General features: G+C 56.3%; 10 protein-coding genes and 1 non-coding gene across 11 annotated transcripts; 3 read left to right on the top strand and 8 right to left on the bottom strand.

The window, feature by feature from the left end:
• Positions 1–110: 110 nt before the first annotated feature.
• On the bottom strand, positions 111–1018 carry N657DRAFT_162910 (uncharacterized protein). The gene is made up of 2 exons (XM_062786037.1): positions 764–1018; positions 111–671 (listed from the first exon to the last, which is right to left on the bottom strand). The coding sequence occupies exons 1-2, from the start codon at positions 856–858 to the stop codon at positions 317–319; spliced, it is 450 nt and encodes a 149-aa protein (XP_062643991.1). The 5' UTR covers positions 859–1018; the 3' UTR covers positions 111–316.
• On the bottom strand, positions 1019–1933 carry N657DRAFT_162909 (uncharacterized protein). The gene is made up of 3 exons (XM_062786036.1): positions 1651–1933; positions 1247–1575; positions 1019–1119 (listed from the first exon to the last, which is right to left on the bottom strand). Exons 1-2 carry the CDS (start codon positions 1751–1753, stop codon positions 1307–1309), a joined length of 372 nt encoding a protein of 123 aa, XP_062643990.1. The 5' UTR covers positions 1754–1933; the 3' UTR covers positions 1019–1119; positions 1247–1306.
• A 66-nt stretch (positions 1934–1999) lies between these two features.
• On the bottom strand, positions 2000–2200 carry N657DRAFT_531873 (uncharacterized protein; the record flags this gene model as incomplete). The annotated part of the gene is made up of 1 exon (XM_062787733.1): positions 2000–2200. A coding segment is annotated over one exon (201 nt), but the record flags the coding sequence as incomplete, so codon positions are not given.
• A 932-nt stretch (positions 2201–3132) lies between these two features.
• Positions 3133–4326, bottom strand: N657DRAFT_649277 (uncharacterized protein). Its single transcript, XM_062793687.1, has one exon. It carries the CDS (start codon positions 4173–4175, stop codon positions 3327–3329), a length of 849 nt encoding a protein of 282 aa, XP_062643988.1. The 5' UTR covers positions 4176–4326; the 3' UTR covers positions 3133–3326.
• A 1014-nt stretch (positions 4327–5340) lies between these two features.
• Positions 5341–6883, top strand: N657DRAFT_580076 (cytochrome P450; the record flags this gene model as incomplete). Its single annotated transcript, XM_062789436.1, has 3 exons — positions 5341–5548; positions 5609–5808; positions 5870–6883. The coding sequence occupies 3 exons, from the start codon at positions 5341–5343 to the stop codon at positions 6881–6883; spliced, it is 1422 nt and encodes a 473-aa protein (XP_062643987.1).
• A 336-nt stretch (positions 6884–7219) lies between these two features.
• On the bottom strand, positions 7220–8366 carry N657DRAFT_625461 (sure-like protein). Its single transcript, XM_062790752.1, has 2 exons — positions 8109–8366; positions 7220–8050 (listed from the first exon to the last, which is right to left on the bottom strand). Exons 1-2 carry the CDS (start codon positions 8284–8286, stop codon positions 7332–7334), a joined length of 897 nt encoding a protein of 298 aa, XP_062643986.1. The 5' UTR covers positions 8287–8366; the 3' UTR covers positions 7220–7331.
• A 1104-nt stretch (positions 8367–9470) lies between these two features.
• N657DRAFT_625458 (ankyrin) lies at positions 9471–9962 on the bottom strand (the record flags this gene model as incomplete). The annotated part of the gene is made up of 1 exon (XM_062790751.1): positions 9471–9962. One exon carries the CDS (start codon positions 9960–9962, stop codon positions 9516–9518), a length of 447 nt encoding a protein of 148 aa, XP_062643985.1. The 3' UTR covers positions 9471–9515.
• Positions 9963–11901: 1939 nt separating this feature from the next.
• N657DRAFT_603170 (uncharacterized protein) lies at positions 11902–13241 on the top strand. Its single transcript, XM_062790140.1, has 2 exons — positions 11902–12835; positions 12894–13241. Exons 1-2 carry the CDS (start codon positions 12136–12138, stop codon positions 13175–13177), a joined length of 984 nt encoding a protein of 327 aa, XP_062643984.1. The 5' UTR covers positions 11902–12135; the 3' UTR covers positions 13178–13241.
• N657DRAFT_666232 (MFS general substrate transporter) lies at positions 13182–15006 on the bottom strand. The gene is made up of 3 exons (XM_062795328.1): positions 14823–15006; positions 13940–14763; positions 13182–13878 (listed from the first exon to the last, which is right to left on the bottom strand). Exons 1-3 carry the CDS (start codon positions 14991–14993, stop codon positions 13281–13283), a joined length of 1593 nt encoding a protein of 530 aa, XP_062643983.1. The 5' UTR covers positions 14994–15006; the 3' UTR covers positions 13182–13280.
• A 737-nt stretch (positions 15007–15743) lies between these two features.
• On the top strand, positions 15744–17289 carry N657DRAFT_636679 (uncharacterized protein; the record flags this gene model as incomplete). The annotated part of the gene is made up of 2 exons (XM_062791450.1): positions 15744–16071; positions 16133–17289. 2 exons carry the CDS (start codon positions 15744–15746, stop codon positions 17287–17289), a joined length of 1485 nt encoding a protein of 494 aa, XP_062643982.1.
• A 2493-nt stretch (positions 17290–19782) lies between these two features.
• N657DRAFT_t136 lies at positions 19783–19891 on the bottom strand. Its single transcript has one exon. It is a non-coding gene; the product is annotated as a tRNA-Thr (tRNA).
• Positions 19892–20105: the final 214 nt, after the last annotated feature.

Below are 20105 nucleotides of genomic sequence, written 5' to 3'. Positions count from 1 at the left end.
GTACCAATGACCTGGGGTGTCTTGATGCCCAAAGTAACTCCAGCGGCCCATGTCATCAATGCGAATGCATGGCTGTGAGTGTCATCAGTAGTCTCCCATGAGCTCCAAACCCATGGAAACAAATGGCGGCGCCGCCTCCTTCGGAGGGATTGTTTGCCCGCCGCCCTAGTTCGACATGAACATGACCCCGGCATCAACTGCAGATCTTCAACTCTTCCACGAGCCCGTGACAGCTCTTACGCAAGTTCTCCCACAGAAACTATACGACACTTATCCTAAGCTTTTCCAACCCTGTAATCCTTTATGTTGGCTCAGCTCACCCCTTCCATGTCCCTTCCATCCTCCTCCACACCCCCCTCTTCTTCTTCCAAATCCAACTCCTCCCCCAGCAGACGCCGCAGCCTGTGCAGCTCCGGATCATCCGCATGGCTCGTAACGCTCGGCAGCAAGTGGCTCTTGACGTGGCGCATCTGCCGGCGCATGACGCCCCGGTCGTCGTCCTCTTTTCGTGGGCGGGCATCCTGGCCCGGAGGGTCACGAGAAGCGCCTTGGTGACGAAGTAGTTTTGTTCTTGTTCGTGGACGCCCTTGGTGGCGAGGAGGAGGGTCGAGCCGTGGTGGCCATTGCGGCAGAATGGTTGCGCGAGGAGGACAATACGGTGGTAGCTCATGCTGGGGAGAGAATGTTGATTAGCCGTCCGGTGTCGTCTTCGTGCCCGTTAAAGGAACGAAATAACTGAAGCAAGCGGGCGTATTGTACATACCGCAAGACGAACTCACCCGGAAACGTAATGCGGTGTGGGGTAACTGGCTCCGGTAGAGTATCGCACCGCGTCCTCAATCGAGCGTAGAAGGTCATGGCTGCCTGCAGACCGAGTGAGGAGTCCAACCTTTTTCGTCTCTGACATTACCCATCAACTGCCAGCCGGTGATGAGGAGAGCCGCCAGGTCGGACCTTGCTTTGAATAGATAGGGGAAGCTGGTCGTGTACAGCTTCCCGTCCAGGGGATATCGCACCCATGTCTGGCCATACCACTCGGAGTTCCTGGCTGGGTCAGGTATTGGTATCGTCGGGGGCGACCTAATAAACGGCGGCTTGAAGTTGGCCGTGCATATAATGCTGTTGGGCGTGCCAGACGTTAATAGAAACGGGACTTCCCTCTATGCAGGCGTGAGAAAGGCGCGAGTAATAAGCAGCCCCGATAAGAAGAGATACACTTTAAAAGAGATACGATTGTAGGACTCACGTCTGGGAATTGAACAACGCCCATGCCGTGAAGGCTCTCGCGTTGCTTCTGCCTTGTCTCCTATCCTCTGCCATCGATATGCCGAAAATTCCAATCTGCTGCGCCATTTCCATGGCTTGCTCGGTGTAGCGAGAAGCTTACGCGATCCATAGCGTTGAGGTGATGGACGAGGTGCAACGGGCTAGACGCTCGGAGGGTTGTAAGCCGTACACGACCGCTGGTTATTTCAACCTCCCAGAGTCTCTTGGCCTCTGCCAGAACTTGATAGCCCAGGTTCCGCAGATTCCAGTGCCCATACGCTTTGTCAGGCCGGGGTAGGACATCCGTCACTCGGAACAAGCGGCTTAGTGCGTCTCCGTCACACAGAAACTCAAAGAAAGGGGCCTGGCTGCGGGCTGACTTACACTGCCAAATGCCAGGAGGAAGGAGGAGCAGCAGCGGCGAGGGGCGGTAGGCCCTGCCGACATGTCCTGCAAAAAGTACTCCTTCTGAAACGACGAGACCCATTCGTAGTTCCTGAGGAAGACATCTGCGAGCATGTTCCGCATCAGAGTGTCGTCCGACGAAACCGTAGTCCACACGGACGGTTTGACGATGCTGAACAACGGCCCAACCACTTCAGCAGCGTGGTATGACCTGGAATCGGGGCTTCGTGATTCGCCGGAGCTGGGACGACTGGACAAGACCAGTTTCCTGAAAGAAGCTGTAGTAAAGGCACTACTACTAAACACCCCCCTACACCCAACAGTCGAGATAGGGGCTCTCCGGTCGCATCAGAGACGCCCGCATTTCCTCGAGAAAGGGGGAAATATATCGGTATCGTGTTTCCGGGACTAGGGCAAGCTGCAAAAGCAAGTCGCCTTCCTTGATGAAACGCACAATGCACTCCGGGTCCTCGCCCCTCCGGATGCGCTTCACAATCTCGTTAGCCTCGGCCTCTGGCCGTTGGCGGATGTTGGAGGACTTGGCACAGTATCGTCGCTCGGTCTTTGTGTTTCCAAGAGCTCCCTCTTCAGCGCTTGAGACCGCGCTCCTCTTGCGGGCTTGTAGTGTACACGCAAGTTCTGCCTGCCGAGCGACAGTAGCTGCATGTTGGTCTCGCGGCATTGCACTTCAACATTTCCAGTATCAGCCTGGTCCGGTCAGTCCAAAGTCGCTCAGGGTTGTTTCCTACTTGCCTTTCCCTTGCGCTTTCGGCATGTTTCACACGCAGCAACCGAGTGTGTGGTACTCCGGGGAGCGAACGCCGTGCAGTCCCCAACTGGCTAGGATGTGGGCGGCTGAGGTTGGCCAGCAGGTAGAAGCTGCCGTTGTGCACTTGCTGTGGGAGTTGCTTTCTGGATTTCCATGGCCGTTGACCTGGGTCGCACAAGACTTCATTGATGGGGAACAAATCATGGTTGTCAGGACGCAAATGGGACTCCTGGCTGTTGGTTGGGTTGTTTTTCCTTGGCTGGGATACCTCCTTAGAAGTTGGAACGCTTTGATGAAGCTTTCGAATCAGCAACAAAGGATCCCTCTCCGACGGTCTTCTCCGGAGCTAGGGATGCATTTCGACGCCACCAACACCAGGCCTGGCGTCAGCCACTCACCAGTTGATAGCGCTGCCTGCCCCTTCATCTGCCGGAGTTGGTTCCACCAGTCTTGTTATCGCTTTCCGGAAGCGGCCTCGTCGAAGGACAAGGCCGCTAGTCGGCAACACTTTGGGTTTACGAGCACGAGTCATAATGTCGACCGGGCAGAAACGAAGGTTACGGTGAGTGTTACGTAAACCCAAATCATCAGGCCACTCCCAACAGAGCTACTGTAACTAACCACACTGCCCATTGCGGCGACTGCAAACAAAGGTCATGTGGTGCAATCCTGGTGTTTGGTGTCGACTGGATGTGGAGAAGCACTCCGAATTGTCCCCTTTGTTCTCGTCAGGAAGGGAGGACTGGAATCGAATTCATTCTCCGAGGCTTCGGACCTTGGGGATAGCGGAAGTGACGTCTGCCACAGTGCAGTCCGGTTGCATTCGCCTTGAACACGGAACTTACAGTATGCTCCCTATCGTCCTCTAACTTTGAGAAACACACTATTATTGCACCTCGGCATACACCTCCAAGGCATCATGCAACCGCCCAAAAACACCGCCATGCCAGCCTCTCACATCCTCCCATTCGCTCTCCGGTAGCGTAACCCGCAGCATGCGCAACCACGCCCCGACTATGAAGTCACCATAACTCGCCCTGGTCCCCAGCAGAAACGGCCCCGTCGTGTCCCTCGAGAACAGACCGGCTAGACCGCCCAGCGTGTTCCGAAACGATTCTCTCGTCCTCTCCCGCGCCTCGCCCACCAGCGCAAAGTCATCCCAGCGCGCCACCCCGGCTCGCCGGACGAACTCGGCCTTGGTGGCCTCGGCCGTGGCCGGATCGAAGGGGAACCCAAAGACCGAGAGCTGCGCATAGGCGGTGAATGCCGCGTCCACCTTCATGTTGAACCTGGCATACTCCGGGTATGCACTGTGACTCTCGCGAGGCTCGGACAGCGGGACGAGTAACATGGCGGGATCCTGCTCGACGTCGAAGTCGAGTGTCTGAGGCGGGAAGAGGTCGCCCGCTCCGGAGGTTGGGTATTTCCGTTGCAGGTGGACGGCGATGTCGAAAGAGTCGCCAAGTAGGGAGGCGGTGGCGTGGTCTTCGATTATGGGCAGCGTGAAGAAGTTGCTGCCGTCGGCGAACTTGCGACACGCTGGTACGTTGAGGCTGGTGCGGACCTTGGCGATGTCCGGTAGAGCCACCCATGTAGTCGTGTATGGGACGCCTTTGAAGTTGAGTGCTAGTCGGGTTTTCCAGGGATTTGGGGAGCAGCAGGTTTTCTCTCTTGGGGGACTCATGGCGATGTCGTAGAAGACGATGGGGCGGGATGGGGCTGATGCCGTCGACATTGTGATTGATAGAGAGGACCCAGATGAGTTAAGAGAATCACTAGATGTCATGGATTGCTGTGCGGAGGCTTGATGAGAATGGTATTCAGTCCTTAGGTTGAATACAAGATAGTAAAGGCTTAGTTATTTAAGATCTGGACGAGTTGTCCAGTTCAAAAGTCTGCGGGATGAATCATTATGAATCATCCAAATTCGACGTCAAGTCCCCACACTGTCTCCACATTCATGTTTCACGCAGTAAGGAGATCACCCTTTTCCTTGGGCAAGGCACTAGATATCCTAGGAGCATAGGTACCATTGTGCGCTGCTGCGCCTCTAGCTTCAAAGTTGGTATAATTATTATTCCTACACCGCTGTTCCCTGGGGCGTGCCGGACCTTCAACAACTTACTATACAGGAAAACCGCGCCCTCGTGGGCCGGGAAGTTGGTATAATTACTGTACCGTAAAGTGCTGACCGCACTATACCTAGGTAGTGGCTTGAATCTGCGACTAGACGACTCAAAGCCAAATTGAATGTTAATATTGTCGAGCGCTCGACACATGTCAACAAATGTGAACTATACGTCAAGTTCCGCTACCGGGATGACATTGTGGCCGTCATAGAGAGGACTTGGAGCTTCGTCCGGCGTTTGGGATGCATAGAAGTTGCGAAAGTGGTCACAACTCGGCTATCTCACTCCGCTAGGAACTCGTTCTGACTTTCGACTAGGAGTTCCGGAATTGGCTAGCACGGTTTGGAAAGCCACTACAGCAAGCACCTCAGCGCCACATCACAGCGGTGCTGGGGCATGATGATTGATAGGTTGTCCTCGTGGCTTCCCGCGTGCCCAGGGAACGCCACGCTGGAAAGGCTGTAGGGAGATTGAACACGATTTGCCCAAGGAGCTGGCTAAAGGGCAAAGAGGCGTTCGACAGGTACGTTCATTCGTTGGCCATACTGCAGTGTGTACAGTGCTTCGTGACCACGGCAAACCCGTGTGAAGACAACCAGGCCAGGCATGCTTGCAAGACGTCCAGTGCTGTAGCCAGCTCCATTGCTAGCTTATTAGCCCATAATACCCCACGACGAGTTCATGTCGTCGGGGCCTGCACCTACCCATGGCCATCACCGGACCACCGGTTTCTGTAACGCCAACACGACTCCCCTAGTCGTCAATGGGATCATGTCTCTGTTATCCGTGTTGTACTATAACAGGTGGCCGCTGGCTCTGGCTGGCCTAGTGGTCTACCTGGTCTACAAGGTTCGGACTTACTACCGGCTTCGTCATTTTAAGGGGCCACCTGGGTCAGGCTGGTTTGAGCTGTGGCACTCCTCTGCCGTCCTGGGTGATGAATTACACGTCCAGTATAAGGACGTTTGCGACAAATACGGTAGGTCAATTTCTCCTGGAGTTTTTGTTGCCCCTGACATCTGATAAACCACGATCCCAGGAGTTATTGCCCGGATCGGCCCCAACGACCTCATCACTTGCTCTCGAGAGGTCCTCTCCCACATGAGCGCGGTGCGATCCCCTTACACGCGAGCGTCCTGGTTCGCCATGGCGTTTCGGTTCCAGCCAGGCAAGGACAACCTCTTCAGTGAGACAAATGAAGCAATCCATATGCGGAGAAGACAACAGATGGCTCCCGGGGTAGGCCATCCGCAACCATATGATTCCTGATGTTCGAGTTGCTCACACATCGCCCGATCAGTACTCTGGAAAGGAAAACCTGGAACTTGAAGGCGCCGTCGACATATACATCGAAAAACTCATTCACCTGATCCGATCCAAGTATTTGTCCACTGCCGAACTGGCCGTATCCTTTGATCTCGGCGTCAAGCTCCAATACCTAGCTCTCGACGTCATCAACGGCATCGGCCTGGGCGAGTCCCTCGGCAACCTCGACGACAACACGGACAAGTACGCCTATATCAAGTCACTCGAGGCAGGCGTCCATCTCGGAATCGTCTTCTCAGCCATCGGCCTCCTCCCAATCATGCAAATCCCCTGGATATTCCGTCTGTTTGCGCCGTCCGAGAAGGACGGCATGGGCTTCGGGCGCGTCATGCGCCACGCCCGGACGCGCATCGAGGCACGGCTCCAGCAACAAGACACCGACACGCGCTCCGACATGCTCGCCTCGTTTGTGCGCCACGGCCTCGGCACCGAGGAGCTCGTCGGCGAGGCGATTCTGCAGCTCATCGCCGGATCCGACACCACGGCGACGGCGATCCGGTCGATCATGCTGTACCTGCTCACGCACCCGCGCGTGTACGGCAAGCTCCAAGCCGCCGTCGACGCCGCTGTCGCAGCGCGGAAAGCGCCGCCTGTCCCGGGCATCATATCCGATGCCGAGGCCAAGGACCTTCCCTACCTGCAGGCTTGTGTCAAAGAGGGGATGCGGATCCACCCCCCGACCGCGGGCCCGTTTCCAAAGAGGGTCCCCGACGGCGGCGACACGGTCGTGGTGGACGGCAATCCCGTGTTTCTCCCCGGCGGCGCCAACGTCAGCTATGCCGCGTACGCCGTGCTCATGGACAAGCGCGTGTACGGCGAGGATGCGGACGAGTTCCGCCCCGAGCGGTGGCTGCTGGAGAAGGACGAGGCAAAATTGGCGCTCATGCACAGGACATACGATCTGATCTTCGGCTATGGCCGGTACCAGTGTCTGGGGAGGCCGATTGCGCTTATGGAGATTTACAAGACTGTGTTTGAGGTATGTTAAGCAGTACACTGTTTGCTACTCCCTATCCTTAACTGGATTCATTGGAGCCCTTTGAGCTGACACACCCCCCTCTCTGCTGGTGGTTCAGCTAATGCGCAACTTCGACTGGTGTCTGGCGAGGCCCGAGAAACCGTGGAAGCAGCGGAACCTGCTGGGACTCTTCATGCAGCGCGATATGCTCGTCCACGCCACAGACCGGGCGGAGGGGCCCGCGCCGTGAGGGGATGGCTTCCGTTTCACAAATCTTCATGAGTATATCCAGCAGAGCGAGCTTATTCTAGCTTCGAGGGTTTAAGAAGTGGTTCACGTGAGTCGAGAATCAGCAAGTTGTCACCTGCATCTTGCGCCTGCGCAGCCATTCATTGGAGACCTGATATAGTCTGTTTGCATTACATGTCCATGACTATTACATGATATTAAGTAACAGACTCCCACCTCTCTAGTACACTTACGGCAGGCAGGTCAGCAGGCCCTTTAGCTTGTTGTACACGACAGCCTGCTTGTCGGCGGACGCGGTAGTCTTGTCGTTGGCATCGCCCACGCTGACCGAGACGTAGCAGCCGTCGGTGCCGACGACCGAGGCTTCGTTGGGCAGCCGCGTCTCGCCGCAGAGCTCCATGTCCCGGTCCGAGAACAGGCCCATGTTGATGCGGCTGAGCACCCACTTGAACTGGCCGGCCTGGGTGCACACGCCCTCGACGGCCGGGAAGTTGACGTTGAGGAAGACGTCTTCGGGCAGGTAGGGCTTGCCGCTGGCGATGATGGCGTTAGTGAGCGTGGCGGCCAGTTGGGCGTACACCTCGCTGCGCTGGGCTTCCGGGCTCGAGTTCCAGGCCAGGGTGCCGCCTGAGGATCCGGAGAAGGCGATGGCGGGAATCTTGGCTTCCTTCGCGGCGTAGACGGCGGCGCCGACTGTGCCCGAGAAGGGGACCTGCAGGTAGAGGTTGCTGCCGACATTGGGGCCCGTCACGGCCAGCTCGGGGGCCTGGCCGTTCCAGAACGGAGGTGCGATGGTGTCGATGCCGTACCGGATTGAGGTCACGGGGTACGAGTTGACCCAGTTGAGGCGCGGAGAAGTTGAGTTGCGCCCAATGGGGCCGCTATTGGCAGGGCAGCTGTTGTACTGGCAGGCCGTCGTCCTCGGGCTGGGCTCGATGTCGAGGGAGCCTAGTAGATACTAGGGGTTAACATTGGCATTCTTAAACATATCACCAAGGGGGCTTACTTGATCCCGACTTGTTCTCGGCAGGCGCAGACAAAACCACATCGTGACCCGAGGCGACCAGGGCGTTGTGAAACGAGCGGAGATACTGCTCGGCCCAGCCATCGTCGTTGGATTGGATGATGCGGATGCCGTGGGCGCCAAGCGCCGGCAGGAGGGTGAGAAGAGCTTCAACACGCATCTTGGCTTGTGACTTGCGCCGATGTTGCACTTGTGTCACGGTCAGTCACCGTGATACCGTTTTTTTTTTGCCGCTGACTGTTGTTCTGGAAATGCTGCCTGCTGGGGAATCATCTCTTCCCACTGCCGGCTCCTGTGCCCATCTTATGCACTGAAGGAATTGTGATAGACGTTACGGTGTTGAAGAGTGCGAGTGTGCCGTGGCCAATCATACTCTTGGTGCGGGCTTGGAGTAGTGGCGTTTGTAGCCGATGCCGTGGCCAGTGGCAGCCCAGAAAACGACCTTCCAATTCTGATTCGACCATCCCAGCCACGTGCCCCGGTACTGTGGTTGATGAGGTCGGCAGCCGTTCAGGGGTACCCGCTCCAGTCCTGCCAGCGCGTCGCACTCGGTCGCAAAACAAGGAGCAACGGCCGAGGGGTAGCATCAAACTGCACGTTTCCCTTGCTAGTTGCGTGGGTTGTCCTTAAACACCAGGGGAACGAGGCAGAAGTTACTCAACACCGCATGAATCTTAGCCGACGGGAGTTGACCTTTGCTGTGCTGCATTGTTTGACCAAGAAACATGTCGTGGCACATCTCGGCGATCACAAGGCGAAGAGAGCTTCCCCTGAAGCCTTGAGCTTTGCCTCGGTTCTCCCAACGGTTATGGGTCCAGAGCGAAGCGAGTTTCTTCGTGTTACATGCGATCATGAATAGGGTCAGTCTTGAATGTCTTCAGTGTTGGAATCCTAAGTTTCCTAGGGGGTGGGTGGCGTGCAAGACGACATTAGGGGTGGTATACTAATTGCTCTCCAGCACAAGGGCCGGTGCATAAGGATAACAGACTCTGTTAGGTTAAACAGAGATTCGTCAACATTCCACCCCTGGGCGATACGTTTGCCCTTCGCTACGGTGCTGCCAGTACGGAGTAGCACCCGAGACACGAGTTCGGTGTCCTGTCAAGCATGGACGGATTTATGACTGCTGATCATCAATATACCAAAACCCACCGTTTTTCCTGCTCCTAGTTGCTTTCAGCCTTCCAGGACTCGCGTGTTACGGCCTTGACTGCTCCGAGTCGATATATATGCTCCGAGTCGATATATATGCTGAATGAAGTTGCATATTTAGTCCAATACGATTTTGATCCTTCTGAATTTCTCTATCAAGACTCCAAGTCGTCGACGACGAAAGCAATTTCGGCTTTCCCCCCTGCATCGACAATGAACGAGCGACTGCCTTGGAGTTTATACGGCCGTATTGTGCCCGAGGAGAAGGCCTATGACGGCGGAATGTCCGGCGTGGCACGCAAGATGGAGAGCGGATTGGCCTTTGGCGTTGAGCATTGCCGTATCCGCGCCGCAGGACAGAAGAATCCGGACTGCCTCTGTCCTGCCATACTGCGACGCCGCCATCAGCGGCGTCAAACCCTTGGAGGTGGGGAAGTTGATGTCGGCACGGGCCGATGTGGTGGTCAAGAGGAGGTGCACGATGCCTGCGTGCCCGCGAGAGGAAGCCCAGAAGAGAGCAGTGGCGTCTCCGGGTCCCCTGAGTCGCGGATTTGCATGCCAGGATAGGAGGAGACGGACCATCCGCTCGTGCCCAGCATATGCAGCGGCAATCAGAGGGGGCAGGTCGGTGCCGATAAGCTGGTTGAGGGCCCAAGCAAAACCTCGCTCCAGGAAGATGAGCATGATCTCCTCGCGGCCCAAGTAAGCCGCAAGGGCAAGTGACGACTTCTTCGCGTTGGGCAGAATCCATATAGGTCATGTAGCAGTCCCAACGGGTCATGCTTGAGGTCAAGAAGCGTAATCACACGATCAATGTCGTTGTTCGAGACGCTGTGATGCAGCTCGTGAAAGACGATAGTCGGTGTCACATTCCGACGCGTTGCAGCTGGTGTTGCCCCCTGTGGCCCGTTGTTAGCGGATGGTGGCTGATTGTGACGTGTGGCTTTTTCGGGTTGCACCGCAGCCACCCTCCCTTCTGATTGTCCAAGAGCGATGCAGTCGTGTCGTTGGGGTGTGTCGTTATGCTGTCGAGGTCCGGAAAGGCCTTGTCCCGTTGCAGGATGCCGTCCAAATCCAAGCGCTCAAGACCAGCCGCCGCCTGCGGATCTGTTTGTTGAAAACGAGGAAGGGGGCCGGCGGGCATTGCTTGGCCTTCGTCGCAGTCCGCTTTAGCGCGCTCAAACCAGGCGAATCTGATTGCAGTCGGAGATGTATGTCGCTAGTCTTGACCCTGTAACAAAGGGGTGAGCTTGCTGCCACAATAACTATTTGGGTAGGTACGGTACGGTATCTAGGCGGGGACGAGTCAGAGGTGACATACAACTGAATCGTCTGGAGGAGGAATGAGAGCGATGATCGCTGGTCTTTGATCCGAGTCGTGTACTCGACCAGATCACTCTCGACCCAGAAGAAGCGCATGCGAAGGGCTATAGGCCACGTTTCTCCCTTGTTGAGCCTGTCCAGTTCTGTGTTCAGACGGGCGAACACCTGGGCCATGTCAACCACCATGGCTTCGAGGCATTGGATGAGCTGCGCGCGTTCGGCCTCCCCTGGACCAATGCGCAGGATATCCCTCCTTGTCTGTAAGAGAACTTGGAGCTGGCCAAGACCAGCCGTCGTCGCTTGAAACTCCGTAATCAGCCCAGATACTGTTGCTGGAGCCTGTTGGAACTTCATCTGCAAGACTCTCAGGTTGCTCGCGATCTTCCATGCCGCCGCCGCTAGGGAGACAACCCCGGCTGTAATCGAGAGCGGATCTGCCATGATTGGTACTGAGGTTAGATTGGCGGACGCAGCTCTCGTGGAAGTTGAATTGGGAAGGGAACCGGGGAATTCGCACGAGATACTGACATGTCCGAGCTGATTACCACAGCAGTCCGTAGAACACCTGACTTGCTTTGGGCTAGTGCGTGTGTTGATGGCGCCTCATTCTTGACGCCAGCAAACCCGTTGTGTTGCAGGCCACGGTATTTCCCCTCAACTTGATGCCACGGAATACCCAATCTCGTCGGCAAAACCCCCGAAACAAAAACTAAATCAATAATAAATAAATAAATAAAATAAAAAGAAAAGGCAGTGGCGTGTAGGAACTCTTTGACGTTGTGTACAGCGCTACCGTGCTCCCTCGCTAATTAGAAAGTTATCATAGCAGCTGTGCTGTCTTGACGTGTGCTTGGTTTCAGACACGATCGTGCCCGGTCCCCGAACCTCATAACTGCGATAATCAAGAGATATTCCTCTATGACACAAAATGGCCCAATGGGCGGGACTCAACTAGTTGGGCATCTTCTGAGCCTACCATTATCAGCCTTGATTGCAAGTATAACGTAATGTTGAAATGCCGTGCCTTGGTCTCGTGGGGTACTGTCAACACGAATCTTCGAGAATGGCAAAACTTGATAGACCCAGTAGTTACATCATACTCTACAATTCACGCATACGCAGAGCCTCTGGTATATTGGACACGTGTTTCTCAGGATCGCAATAAACGACATATTAACGCAGCGTGGGGGGGAATGGAAATGGAAGCATAATTAGGTTTTTGAGCGGCAATTAGCCTGTATCAATCATTCGACCAAGACTTGAGCCTCGGGAGTTGTCATAGTTGAATAGCCGAAGAGCGCACAAGATGCCATGCATGCCGGCGGCAGTGTCTTAAATCTGACGACCAGCCTTACAAGCGGCCGTCACTCCCTGGTTTCAAGGATCACAAACGTCGCTGAAGCTTATGTTGCTAAGTCTTACTACTCCTGAGATATACCCCTAACCGACTCAAACACCAAGCATCCCCCACCCCACAGACCATCACTGGCATAGACAACCAACCCCTTGACCACCACTTGATTACCCTCCCACAATGAAAACCCTCACCACCACCATTCTTCTTTTACTCAGCCTCCCCTTCTACTACCCCTTCTTCACCCAAGCAACCATAAACTGGGATGTCTTCGAGCACGGCGTCGTCCCCACTTTCCACTGGTCCCGCCCCTTCCCTGACGACGGCACCGACCCGATGGGCTTTGACGTCCACTGCAAAGCCTCAGCCACCTTCCACGCACAGATGTACAAGCTCAAAGACCTGCCCGAGACGCCCCCGCTGGGCCTAGCTCCCTGGCAGACGGCGATCGAGGAATTTTTGGCGCGGCGCGAGTATGTCGGTAGCTGGGACGGGGTGGATCATAAAGGGTTGGACAGGGAGGTAGTGGTTATGGAGTGGGTTGATGTGCCGGTGGCGGTGAGGGGGTGGATTGAGGAACAGCAAAGGGATGGGGCGGTGACGAATGAGGGGAAGTGGTTATTTGGGGTGTTTGGGAAGCCGAAGCGGGAGGGGGAGAAGGTGGATGGGACGGTGCCGCCGCCGCCGCCGCCATTGGGAACGGCGATGACGGCGACAGCGCAGGATGTCTCCATGTCGGCGGGTCTAGAAGATGGAACGCAAAAGACAGAAGAGGACGTCGTTCCCGAGGTAAAGGATGAGGATAGGATTGTGGTGTTTCCGGCTGGGGCCATGTATGAGATCCTGCCGCTTTGGGTGTCGAAGGGCAGTGGTTGCGAGCGTAAGAGCTGCCCATCTTCGTTGTCTTGAAGGGTCAAGGATGCTGCTGACAATCACAGGGGATTTCAACAACCTGGCCAAGTACAAACCCCGAGCCATCGACCACGCAACCATTGCGTGGCCCGTGGACCACACTAAGCCGCACCGCGACCTGGGCAAGCGAGACATCACATTCAAGATCACGGCCATGGCCGTGACGGAGACGGACGACGCCAAGCGGGCGAGGTTGTTGTGGGAGAGGATGCATCGCACCATCAAGAGGAACGAGCGGAGGCAGAAGCGCGAGGAACGGCAGAGGGCCAGAATGGAATTGGAGGAGGGGCGAGTGAGGGATGAGCTGTAACTACAGCGGTAGAAGATTTCGACTACATCTATCCCAGGAGTTTATATTTATCCAATATACAATGATGTCTATCCCGTATCCCAAAGTACCCCGTCTATCTCTCTCATGACAACATAGCCTCGGGCTGTGGCGCCGGCCCAGACTCCTTTTCTTTCGTCGCCGCCGCTTCCCTGCGCATCCGCTCTTCTACAGTCAAGTCGCTCTTGGCCTTTGGTATTTTGATGGTAGAGAAGAGCAGGAGCACGACTGCCGAGCAGGCCGTGGCAAACCAAAAGGCGACCCTGTGGCCTTGGGCGCCGCCCCTGCTCTCGTCCTCAGACACGGCCAGGTCAGCGAGGCCGAGGAAGAAGCTGATGCCGACGAAGAGCAAGCTGCTTATCAGAGCTCCCGCGATGCCCTGCCTCTCGCGGGCGACGTTGGTGGTGATGAAGACGTTGCTGACGACAAAGGTGATGTCGACGCCGATGGTGGAGCCGAGCATGGCAGTGAAGACGTAGGCCCAGTAGTTTGCGTCGATGGGAGCAAAGGCAAAGAGCAAGCAGCACACGAGATAGCCACAGGCGGAGATGATGAGCAGGAGCCTGCCGGGGAGCAGGTGCAGCGTGAAGCCGCCGACTGTAGCAAGGATGAGGCCGCCAGCGGCCATGGGGGTGAACCAAACGGCGGTTGTGAGGGCTGACTGGCCCATGTAGTCGCCGATGCTGAGGAGTGTCAGCTTGCCTGCTTCATTGGCCAGGAAAGAGAGGCAGCTGAGAGACTTACTGGAAACTGGCGTAGAACAAAAAGATGCCAAATACGCCATAGGCAAAGAACAGGGCGACCGACAGGCGCACCATGTACTTCGGCTTGAAGAGGTCGAACGGCAGCAGCGGCTGCTCGGCCACCCAGCCCTCGACATAGACGGCGGCCGCGAGAAACAGCACGCCCAAGACAAAGGTGGCAATAATGTAAGGGGTCCGCCAACCTTGCGGGGCGTGGGCGCCGTCGGTGATGGCAAAGGTGGTCAGGATCAGCCCCGGCACGATGGTTGCGGTGCCCCAGTAATCCATCTTGACGTGGGCATTCTCGGCGCGCGTCTGCGCCCTGTCGCGGGGGATGATGACGAGGGAGACAACGCAGGCGATGAAGGTAACAATAGAACCCAGCCAGAAGTACCACCTCCACGACATGTACTGGGTGGTGGCGCCACCGGTAATAATGCCCAGGTAGAAGCCGATGGGGGCGAAGGCGCTCCAGAGGCCAAAGATGAGGTTCTTCCTGGGACCGGGACGGTACGTCTTACCGAGCAGCATGATGCTCGTGGGCAAGAAGGCGGCGGGACCGAAACCGCCAATGGCACGAGCGACGATGAGCATCTGATAGTTGACGCTGAACCCGGAGATGAGAGACCAGATAGAAAACCACACGAGCCCGGCGTTGAAGACGATGTAGGCCCCGTGGATGTCGGCGAGGCGACCGATGGGGAGCAAAAACGAGCCCGTGACGAGGGAGAAGACGCTAGCAGGCCATGTCTGGGAGCCTTTGGGGATATCGAGGGCCTTGGCGACGGTGGGCAGGATGATGTTGAAGCCAGAAATGAAGAATTCCTGGGCGGTCAGCAAATCTCGTTTGCTTTCAGTGTTATTCAGGTCCGGTGAACACCTACCGACATGAACATGGAGACGAGCAGGGAACTGCAAAACAAGATCTCAATTACTGTGTTTCGAAACACGGCAGGCCTCTGGCGGCCGAGCAGTTCCAGGTCGACGGCCTCATTGTCGTCCGAGCCCGATGTATTCAGGTTGTTGTTCTCAATGTCTTCAGGTTTGCCCGTCATGTTTATGTGGTTGCTGTGGTGGCGGGCAAAGGAATGGCAAGGACAATACAGTTCGCATAGCCACCCAATAATGTTAACGTTAACTGCTGGAACAAAACTACATATATGTCGGATGCCCTGCATTTTTATACAACTGAAATTGGATGGCTGTGGATACAGCAAAACACGGTGCTGCAGGCAAAAACCATTAGTCACACTTTTGTCCTCGAAACTCATGGAGACGCGAACTGCAGCAGTTGAGAATTTGATGTCAGTTCGGGCTAGCGTGTATCATGAAGGCCCCACCAGACAATTACGCCATTTCTAATGTCTCTCTCCTAGAAACTCCAAGAGTAAGCTCTATACGTTCCAAGATACTGACTTCCGCCGACTAAATTCTGGGATGCTATCCCTTTTGCTGATGAATTTGCAACTTTGACCAGATCATTCTCGATTTCTAAGCGGGCTGGGAGCTCTAAAAGTGTGCAAGGCTGCAAGTTGGAAGGAAGCCTGTGCAGTTTTGATGCCGTTTTTGATCTAGCGCGGTCTGGGCATCGCGGAGAGGTTTGGTCGGGGTGGCATGCCGAGACGCCCGAAGTGGCGTGCCGAAAACGTCACGTTCCGACTCTTGAACTGCGCATTTCTGTCACGCTTCTCGCGAAACCGAAGCCCCGCTGACGGTAACGAACAGCAGTCCAACGACATTTGACATCGAGGCCCAACCCCCTCCTCCGCATGGACTGGGACGGGGTCTGACCATCCGCCATCTCTATGCCCGAACCCGACTTTATTTCGGTAGGAGCACAGTCCAAGGCCTGCCACAACTGCCGCCGCCGCCGTCTTCGTTGTGACAAATCGCATCCGTCGTGCAGGAAATGCTGGATTCGCGGTGAGGAATGTCTCGGCTATGGTACCCTCTTCCGCTGGGCCAATGCCCCAGCTGTTCGCGGCCGTCTGGTTAGGCAGTTGACTTCTATGAACCGTAAGAGAGTAGATGCAGCAGGTGACTGGGAAGGCTCTTCACTCTCCGTCCACCCGTCTCTCCTGGATCCGCTGCTGAATCATCTCAACCGAACGGCAAGGCACTACGTCCATCACTGTAAGCCACATGTAACTCAGCTAGTCGAGTCGCTGCCTGAATACTCACAACTGAGTAACAGTCGCCACGGCCGTGTGTCGGGACCTGGTCTCATTTGACCAACCCGACCGCAACCCCTACCGCACCCTCATCCCCCTGGCCAGCAAGTTCGACTTCCTCAACGCCATCATTGTTGCCACAGGCGCCATGCACCTGTACGCGATCCGCGGCGATCCCAACGACCACCAGGCTGGAGCCGCCCCGGAGCTGATTGATGCATTGGTCGCCAAGGACAAGGCCATCCGATTGCTCCGCGCCGCCGTCGACGGCGTGACGCCAGAAAGTCGGGCCATGGTGCTGGCTGCCATCGTCTTCCTCGTCAACCTCGACCTGATCGACTCGGGCAAGGGCGGCTGGCAAATTCACATGGAAGCCGCCAGCGCCCTCATGCCGTTCCTTCTGCGCGACCCCATGTCCCGCCTGGACCCGTCTCTCAGGGCCTGCGTCGACGCCATCGCCGCCGACTGCCTCACCTACCGCGTGACGGGGTCCGCCATTAGCGGCGTGGCCCTGGACTCATGGGCCGACCACGACCTGGCCAACTTTCTGTCCATCCTGAGGCGCGCCGAGCCCTACAGCTACCACGGCTGTCCGCCCGAGATCCTGCAGATTCTCCTGTCGGCCAGCAAACTGTTGCACACCACCACCACCACCAGCTCCGAACAAGCCAAAGTCCTAGAGGCCCTTTCCCTGGTCGACCGAGCCAGGGCATTTGATGTGGTGGAGTGGGTCTACAGCATCCGCGGCCTCTCCTCCCAGGACGACTTGAGCATCCGCGTCGACCTAGCGCTTGCCCACCGCGCAACTGCATGCTTGTACGTCCTCCTCGCCGTCCCGGAGGCCGCCCCGTCCTCCTCGGCGGTGGATTTGCTCGTGCAGGAGGTGCTCGACCACCTGGCTGCCGTGCCTGTCGACCACGTTATGTTCAAGGGCACCATGTGGCCCACCTTCCTGGTCGGCGCCCAGACCGACGACCCCGCCCAGCGCGCTTGGTGTACCGAGCGCCTGGAGACGGTATGGGAGAACGCCCCGTTGATATGTCCGTGGGGGTACATCCGGACGGCGGTGCGGAAGATGCAGGATCTCTGGCAGGCGAGGGATCAGGACCCGGCGGGTCGGGGAAAGAGGAACTGGTTGCTGGAGTTGAAGAATATGCGGGAGAAGTGTCTGATTGTGTGAGGTTCGAGCGGTTCGATGCTGCCGACGACAACATCCCAGCTGCCTTCCGGAAACCTTACAAGCATTGGCATCGCCGCAAGCAACTCAACCGTCTCAAGCCAAAACTCCACTTCATTCGCTTTTTCGCAGCACGGAGTCACTCACCAGCGGATCAAATGTCCATGGCCGAGACCAGTCGGATGATAGCCTCACTTCAGATGTACTGTAACGCTTCCATCGTCGTGCTGATGAGTTGTCTGGCCTCTGAAGTCCCCGCAGTCATCGTCTGTTGCCACCCTAATCTCAAACTTGGGCTCCTGCCTGCCGGCCCTCACTCGACCAACCCCCGATCTTGAACATTGTCTAAACCGAGCCGTTCAATCTAGAGTGAGCGACCAGAAGTCAGATGGCGTCAAGCTCCAACATACATAAATTCGTTGAGCATCGAGGAGTCTTCGCCGGCCGAACATCACCTCCCCATCTTCGCAACTCGAGCGACCACCGACAACTTGGAGGGCCGGGGCAGGACACGCGTGAGCCTGCCGTGTTCCCGAGTCCGTCACTTGGCCTCTTCCTTCTCGCCTCACAGGGCTTGTCATGCAGTCATTGGCCCGAAACAGGCAGTGAGCTGGCTCCCGGTTGATGCTTCTGCAGCCTGGCAATTCATAGCACGCGTTTCTCAACATTCTGTGCACTTCTATGCACTTGGCACTTGCTTTTAATGCTGCTATAATCCTTATTATCCTAACAAACCATTCTACGCTGCTGCACCTCTGTAGCCCTGCTCCCGTCAAACGCGGCCATATACGCCTAGATTGGTCAATCCGATACTTCTGGTCAGCACTCGCGAGGCCTTCGTCGAGTGTCGCCCTGCAATCATCCTCCCGCAGGATCGGTGAGAAAAGTGTGCATGCCCCGGCCCCGAGGTTGATGTCTTGAAGACTTCTGCGCACCCTCCGAGACGTTCGGTAACCGGAGACTTTGTTGCGGTCACTATCCTCCTAGGCTTCAGGTTCTTCCTACCTCCAAGCCTCCATTTTATTTACCTTATCCAATCGACGAGCGATTTGCCCCTCCCACACTGGCCGACATCCGTCCCATGACACCCGCCACGCGAATTCGAGGAGCAACCCATCGGCTCAGTTGGTTGTGCCTGATGTATATCCCACGCTCCGCTTTCTTAATTTCCAAGTTCTGTTACCGTCCAGTCTCAGCGCTCAATGCTACCATCGGATCACCACCACCACCCCGCCACGTGCACCACCACACCGACGGGCTTATACCATCCACACAATCCACACAAACCCCGGGCCTCGCGCGACGCACTCACGCGCCCTCTGAATCCCACACCCAAAACAAGCCGCCACCACCGTCCTCCACGCCCCAAACGCCCTTACTCTCTTAACGGGCCCCAGGGCGGTGGCAGTGCCAGGCCCCCAACCAGCAAGCAGACCTGGCGCCAATTCCACTTCTGCAGGAGACGGCGGCTCTAAGAAACCCAAAATGATCAGATGGGGGACGAGTCCGAACCGACTCGGACAGGGCACAGACACCACGTCAGTCCTAAGGTACCCTATTCTCTATACTGACATGGAATCTGAAGCACACATCCAAGGTATTGGGACGCAACGCATCATTACTAGTTCAATACAAACGAGGAAACGATAATCGGTGTGCGCAGTTGGCGTGCTCTTGGCCGTGTTTGTCGTAGGTCTGTTCTACTGTCTCTAGTACCGCTACCACTCGACACTCGTCCGTCCGCGTCCCCCGGCTGCGGCCGTCCCACGGCAGTACTCAGAGCAGAAGGTCCAACGTGCAATCGATGGGCTCAAGGGCGTGGGGTCGCATATCTCTGCTGCGCCACGGTCTGCTTCTGCCCAGAGCGCGGCGGATACTGCCGCAGGTGGTGCTGATGTTGCTGGCGTTGGGATGGACGTGATGTTCTTGCCTTTGTTCGCAGGGGCGATGTTGTATTATTAAGTTTATGTCACGGTAAGGCTCCTAAGGGAGCCAGATCGGCCAGAAATTATGGCGTCTGGCAACAGCGTGGAAAGAGACAGTATAAATTAAAGTACCTATGCAAGGTATGTATATGTGCAGAAACATCCGTTCGTCCTGTTCAATTGCCCTTGCCCTCACCATTGGCAGCTCTTTCGTACCACCCCTCGCATCCAACCCAGCAACAGGATGGTCTCCCGCGCTTCTTCCCCCTTGACTACACGTATGTCGACGGCAAGAATGGAACAACCCCTTTCTGACGCCGCCCCATTCGCATACTGCTGATTAACCCCATGGCCTGAACCATGTCCCCGACACTGAATCACTCCGAAAGTGATCCCGGAAGAAATAAACCAGACAAAGGAGGACTGTAACCCAATTCAGGGGTTGTTTGCCAACGGCCAGAATCGTAGAATCGACCCAGAACCATGGCCCAGAATGCCAAATCTGCCTCACAAAGTGAAGGGCAGGCAAAAGTAAACGAGGAAAAAAATTTTCCAACCGATGGAAATTATGTGCCCACAGCCAGAATCGAACTAGCGACCTTGTCATTTCCCCAGTAACCAAGGAACTTTGAAAGAAACCCCAGTACTAGTGACACGCTCTACCACTGAGCCATGCGGGCTTGTTGCATTGCAGTGTAATGTTTGCCATTGATGAGGGGCTGCCGGTGGAGTCAGGGCTTGGCTAGACGAGTCTGGCGAAGTCTGGCGAATTAGCTGTGGGGATGTCATGGCGGAACGTGGCCGAGAGCCAATGGACGAGTGGGCCAGAGGAGAAGGTCGGAAGGTATTGGGCCAGCAGGCCGTTTTTCGTTGGTTGGGGAGCCCGAACGTGCT

The sequence above is a fragment of the Parathielavia appendiculata genome (genome assembly GCF_033297405.1).
Source record: "Parathielavia appendiculata strain CBS 731.68 unplaced genomic scaffold N657scaffold_18, whole genome shotgun sequence".
Classification (NCBI taxonomy): Eukaryota; Fungi; Ascomycota; class Sordariomycetes; order Sordariales; family Chaetomiaceae; genus Parathielavia; species Parathielavia appendiculata.
This window is presented reverse-complemented; position numbering and strand designations above follow the sequence as displayed.

Coding starts and splice junctions, on each gene's coding strand:
- N657DRAFT_162910 (XM_062786037.1), bottom strand. CDS start 858: ATGACCTTCTACGCTCGATTGAGGACGCGGTGCGATACTCTACCGGAG. Junction 672..763: donor CCGGGTGAGTTCGTCTTGCG/GTATGTACAATA, acceptor TTCTCTCCCCAG/CATGAGCTACCACCGTATTG.
- N657DRAFT_625461 (XM_062790752.1), bottom strand. CDS start 8,286: ATGCGTGTTGAAGCTCTTCTCACCCTCCTGCCGGCGCTTGGCGCCCAC. Junction 8,051..8,108: donor CGAGAACAAGTCGGGATCAA/GTAAGCCCCCTT, acceptor AGTATCTACTAG/GCTCCCTCGACATCGAGCCC.
- N657DRAFT_162909 (XM_062786036.1), bottom strand. CDS start 1,753: ATGGGTCTCGTCGTTTCAGAAGGAGTACTTTTTGCAGGACATGTCGGC. Junction 1,576..1,650: donor TCCTCCTGGCATTTGGCAGT/GTAAGTCAGCCC, acceptor GCTTGTTCCGAG/TGACGGATGTCCTACCCCGG.
- N657DRAFT_666232 (XM_062795328.1), bottom strand. CDS start 14,993: ATGACGGGCAAACCTGAAGACATTGAGAACAACAACCTGAATACATCG. Junction 14,764..14,822: donor TCGTCTCCATGTTCATGTCG/GTAGGTGTTCAC, acceptor CTGACCGCCCAG/GAATTCTTCATTTCTGGCTT. Junction 13,879..13,939: donor TTGTTCTACGCCAGTTTCCA/GTAAGTCTCTCA, acceptor GACACTCCTCAG/CATCGGCGACTACATGGGCC.
- N657DRAFT_603170 (XM_062790140.1), top strand. CDS start 12,136: ATGAAAACCCTCACCACCACCATTCTTCTTTTACTCAGCCTCCCCTTC. Junction 12,836..12,893: donor GAAGGGCAGTGGTTGCGAGC/GTAAGAGCTGCC, acceptor TGACAATCACAG/GGGATTTCAACAACCTGGCC.
- N657DRAFT_649277 (XM_062793687.1), bottom strand. CDS start 4,175: ATGTCGACGGCATCAGCCCCATCCCGCCCCATCGTCTTCTACGACATC.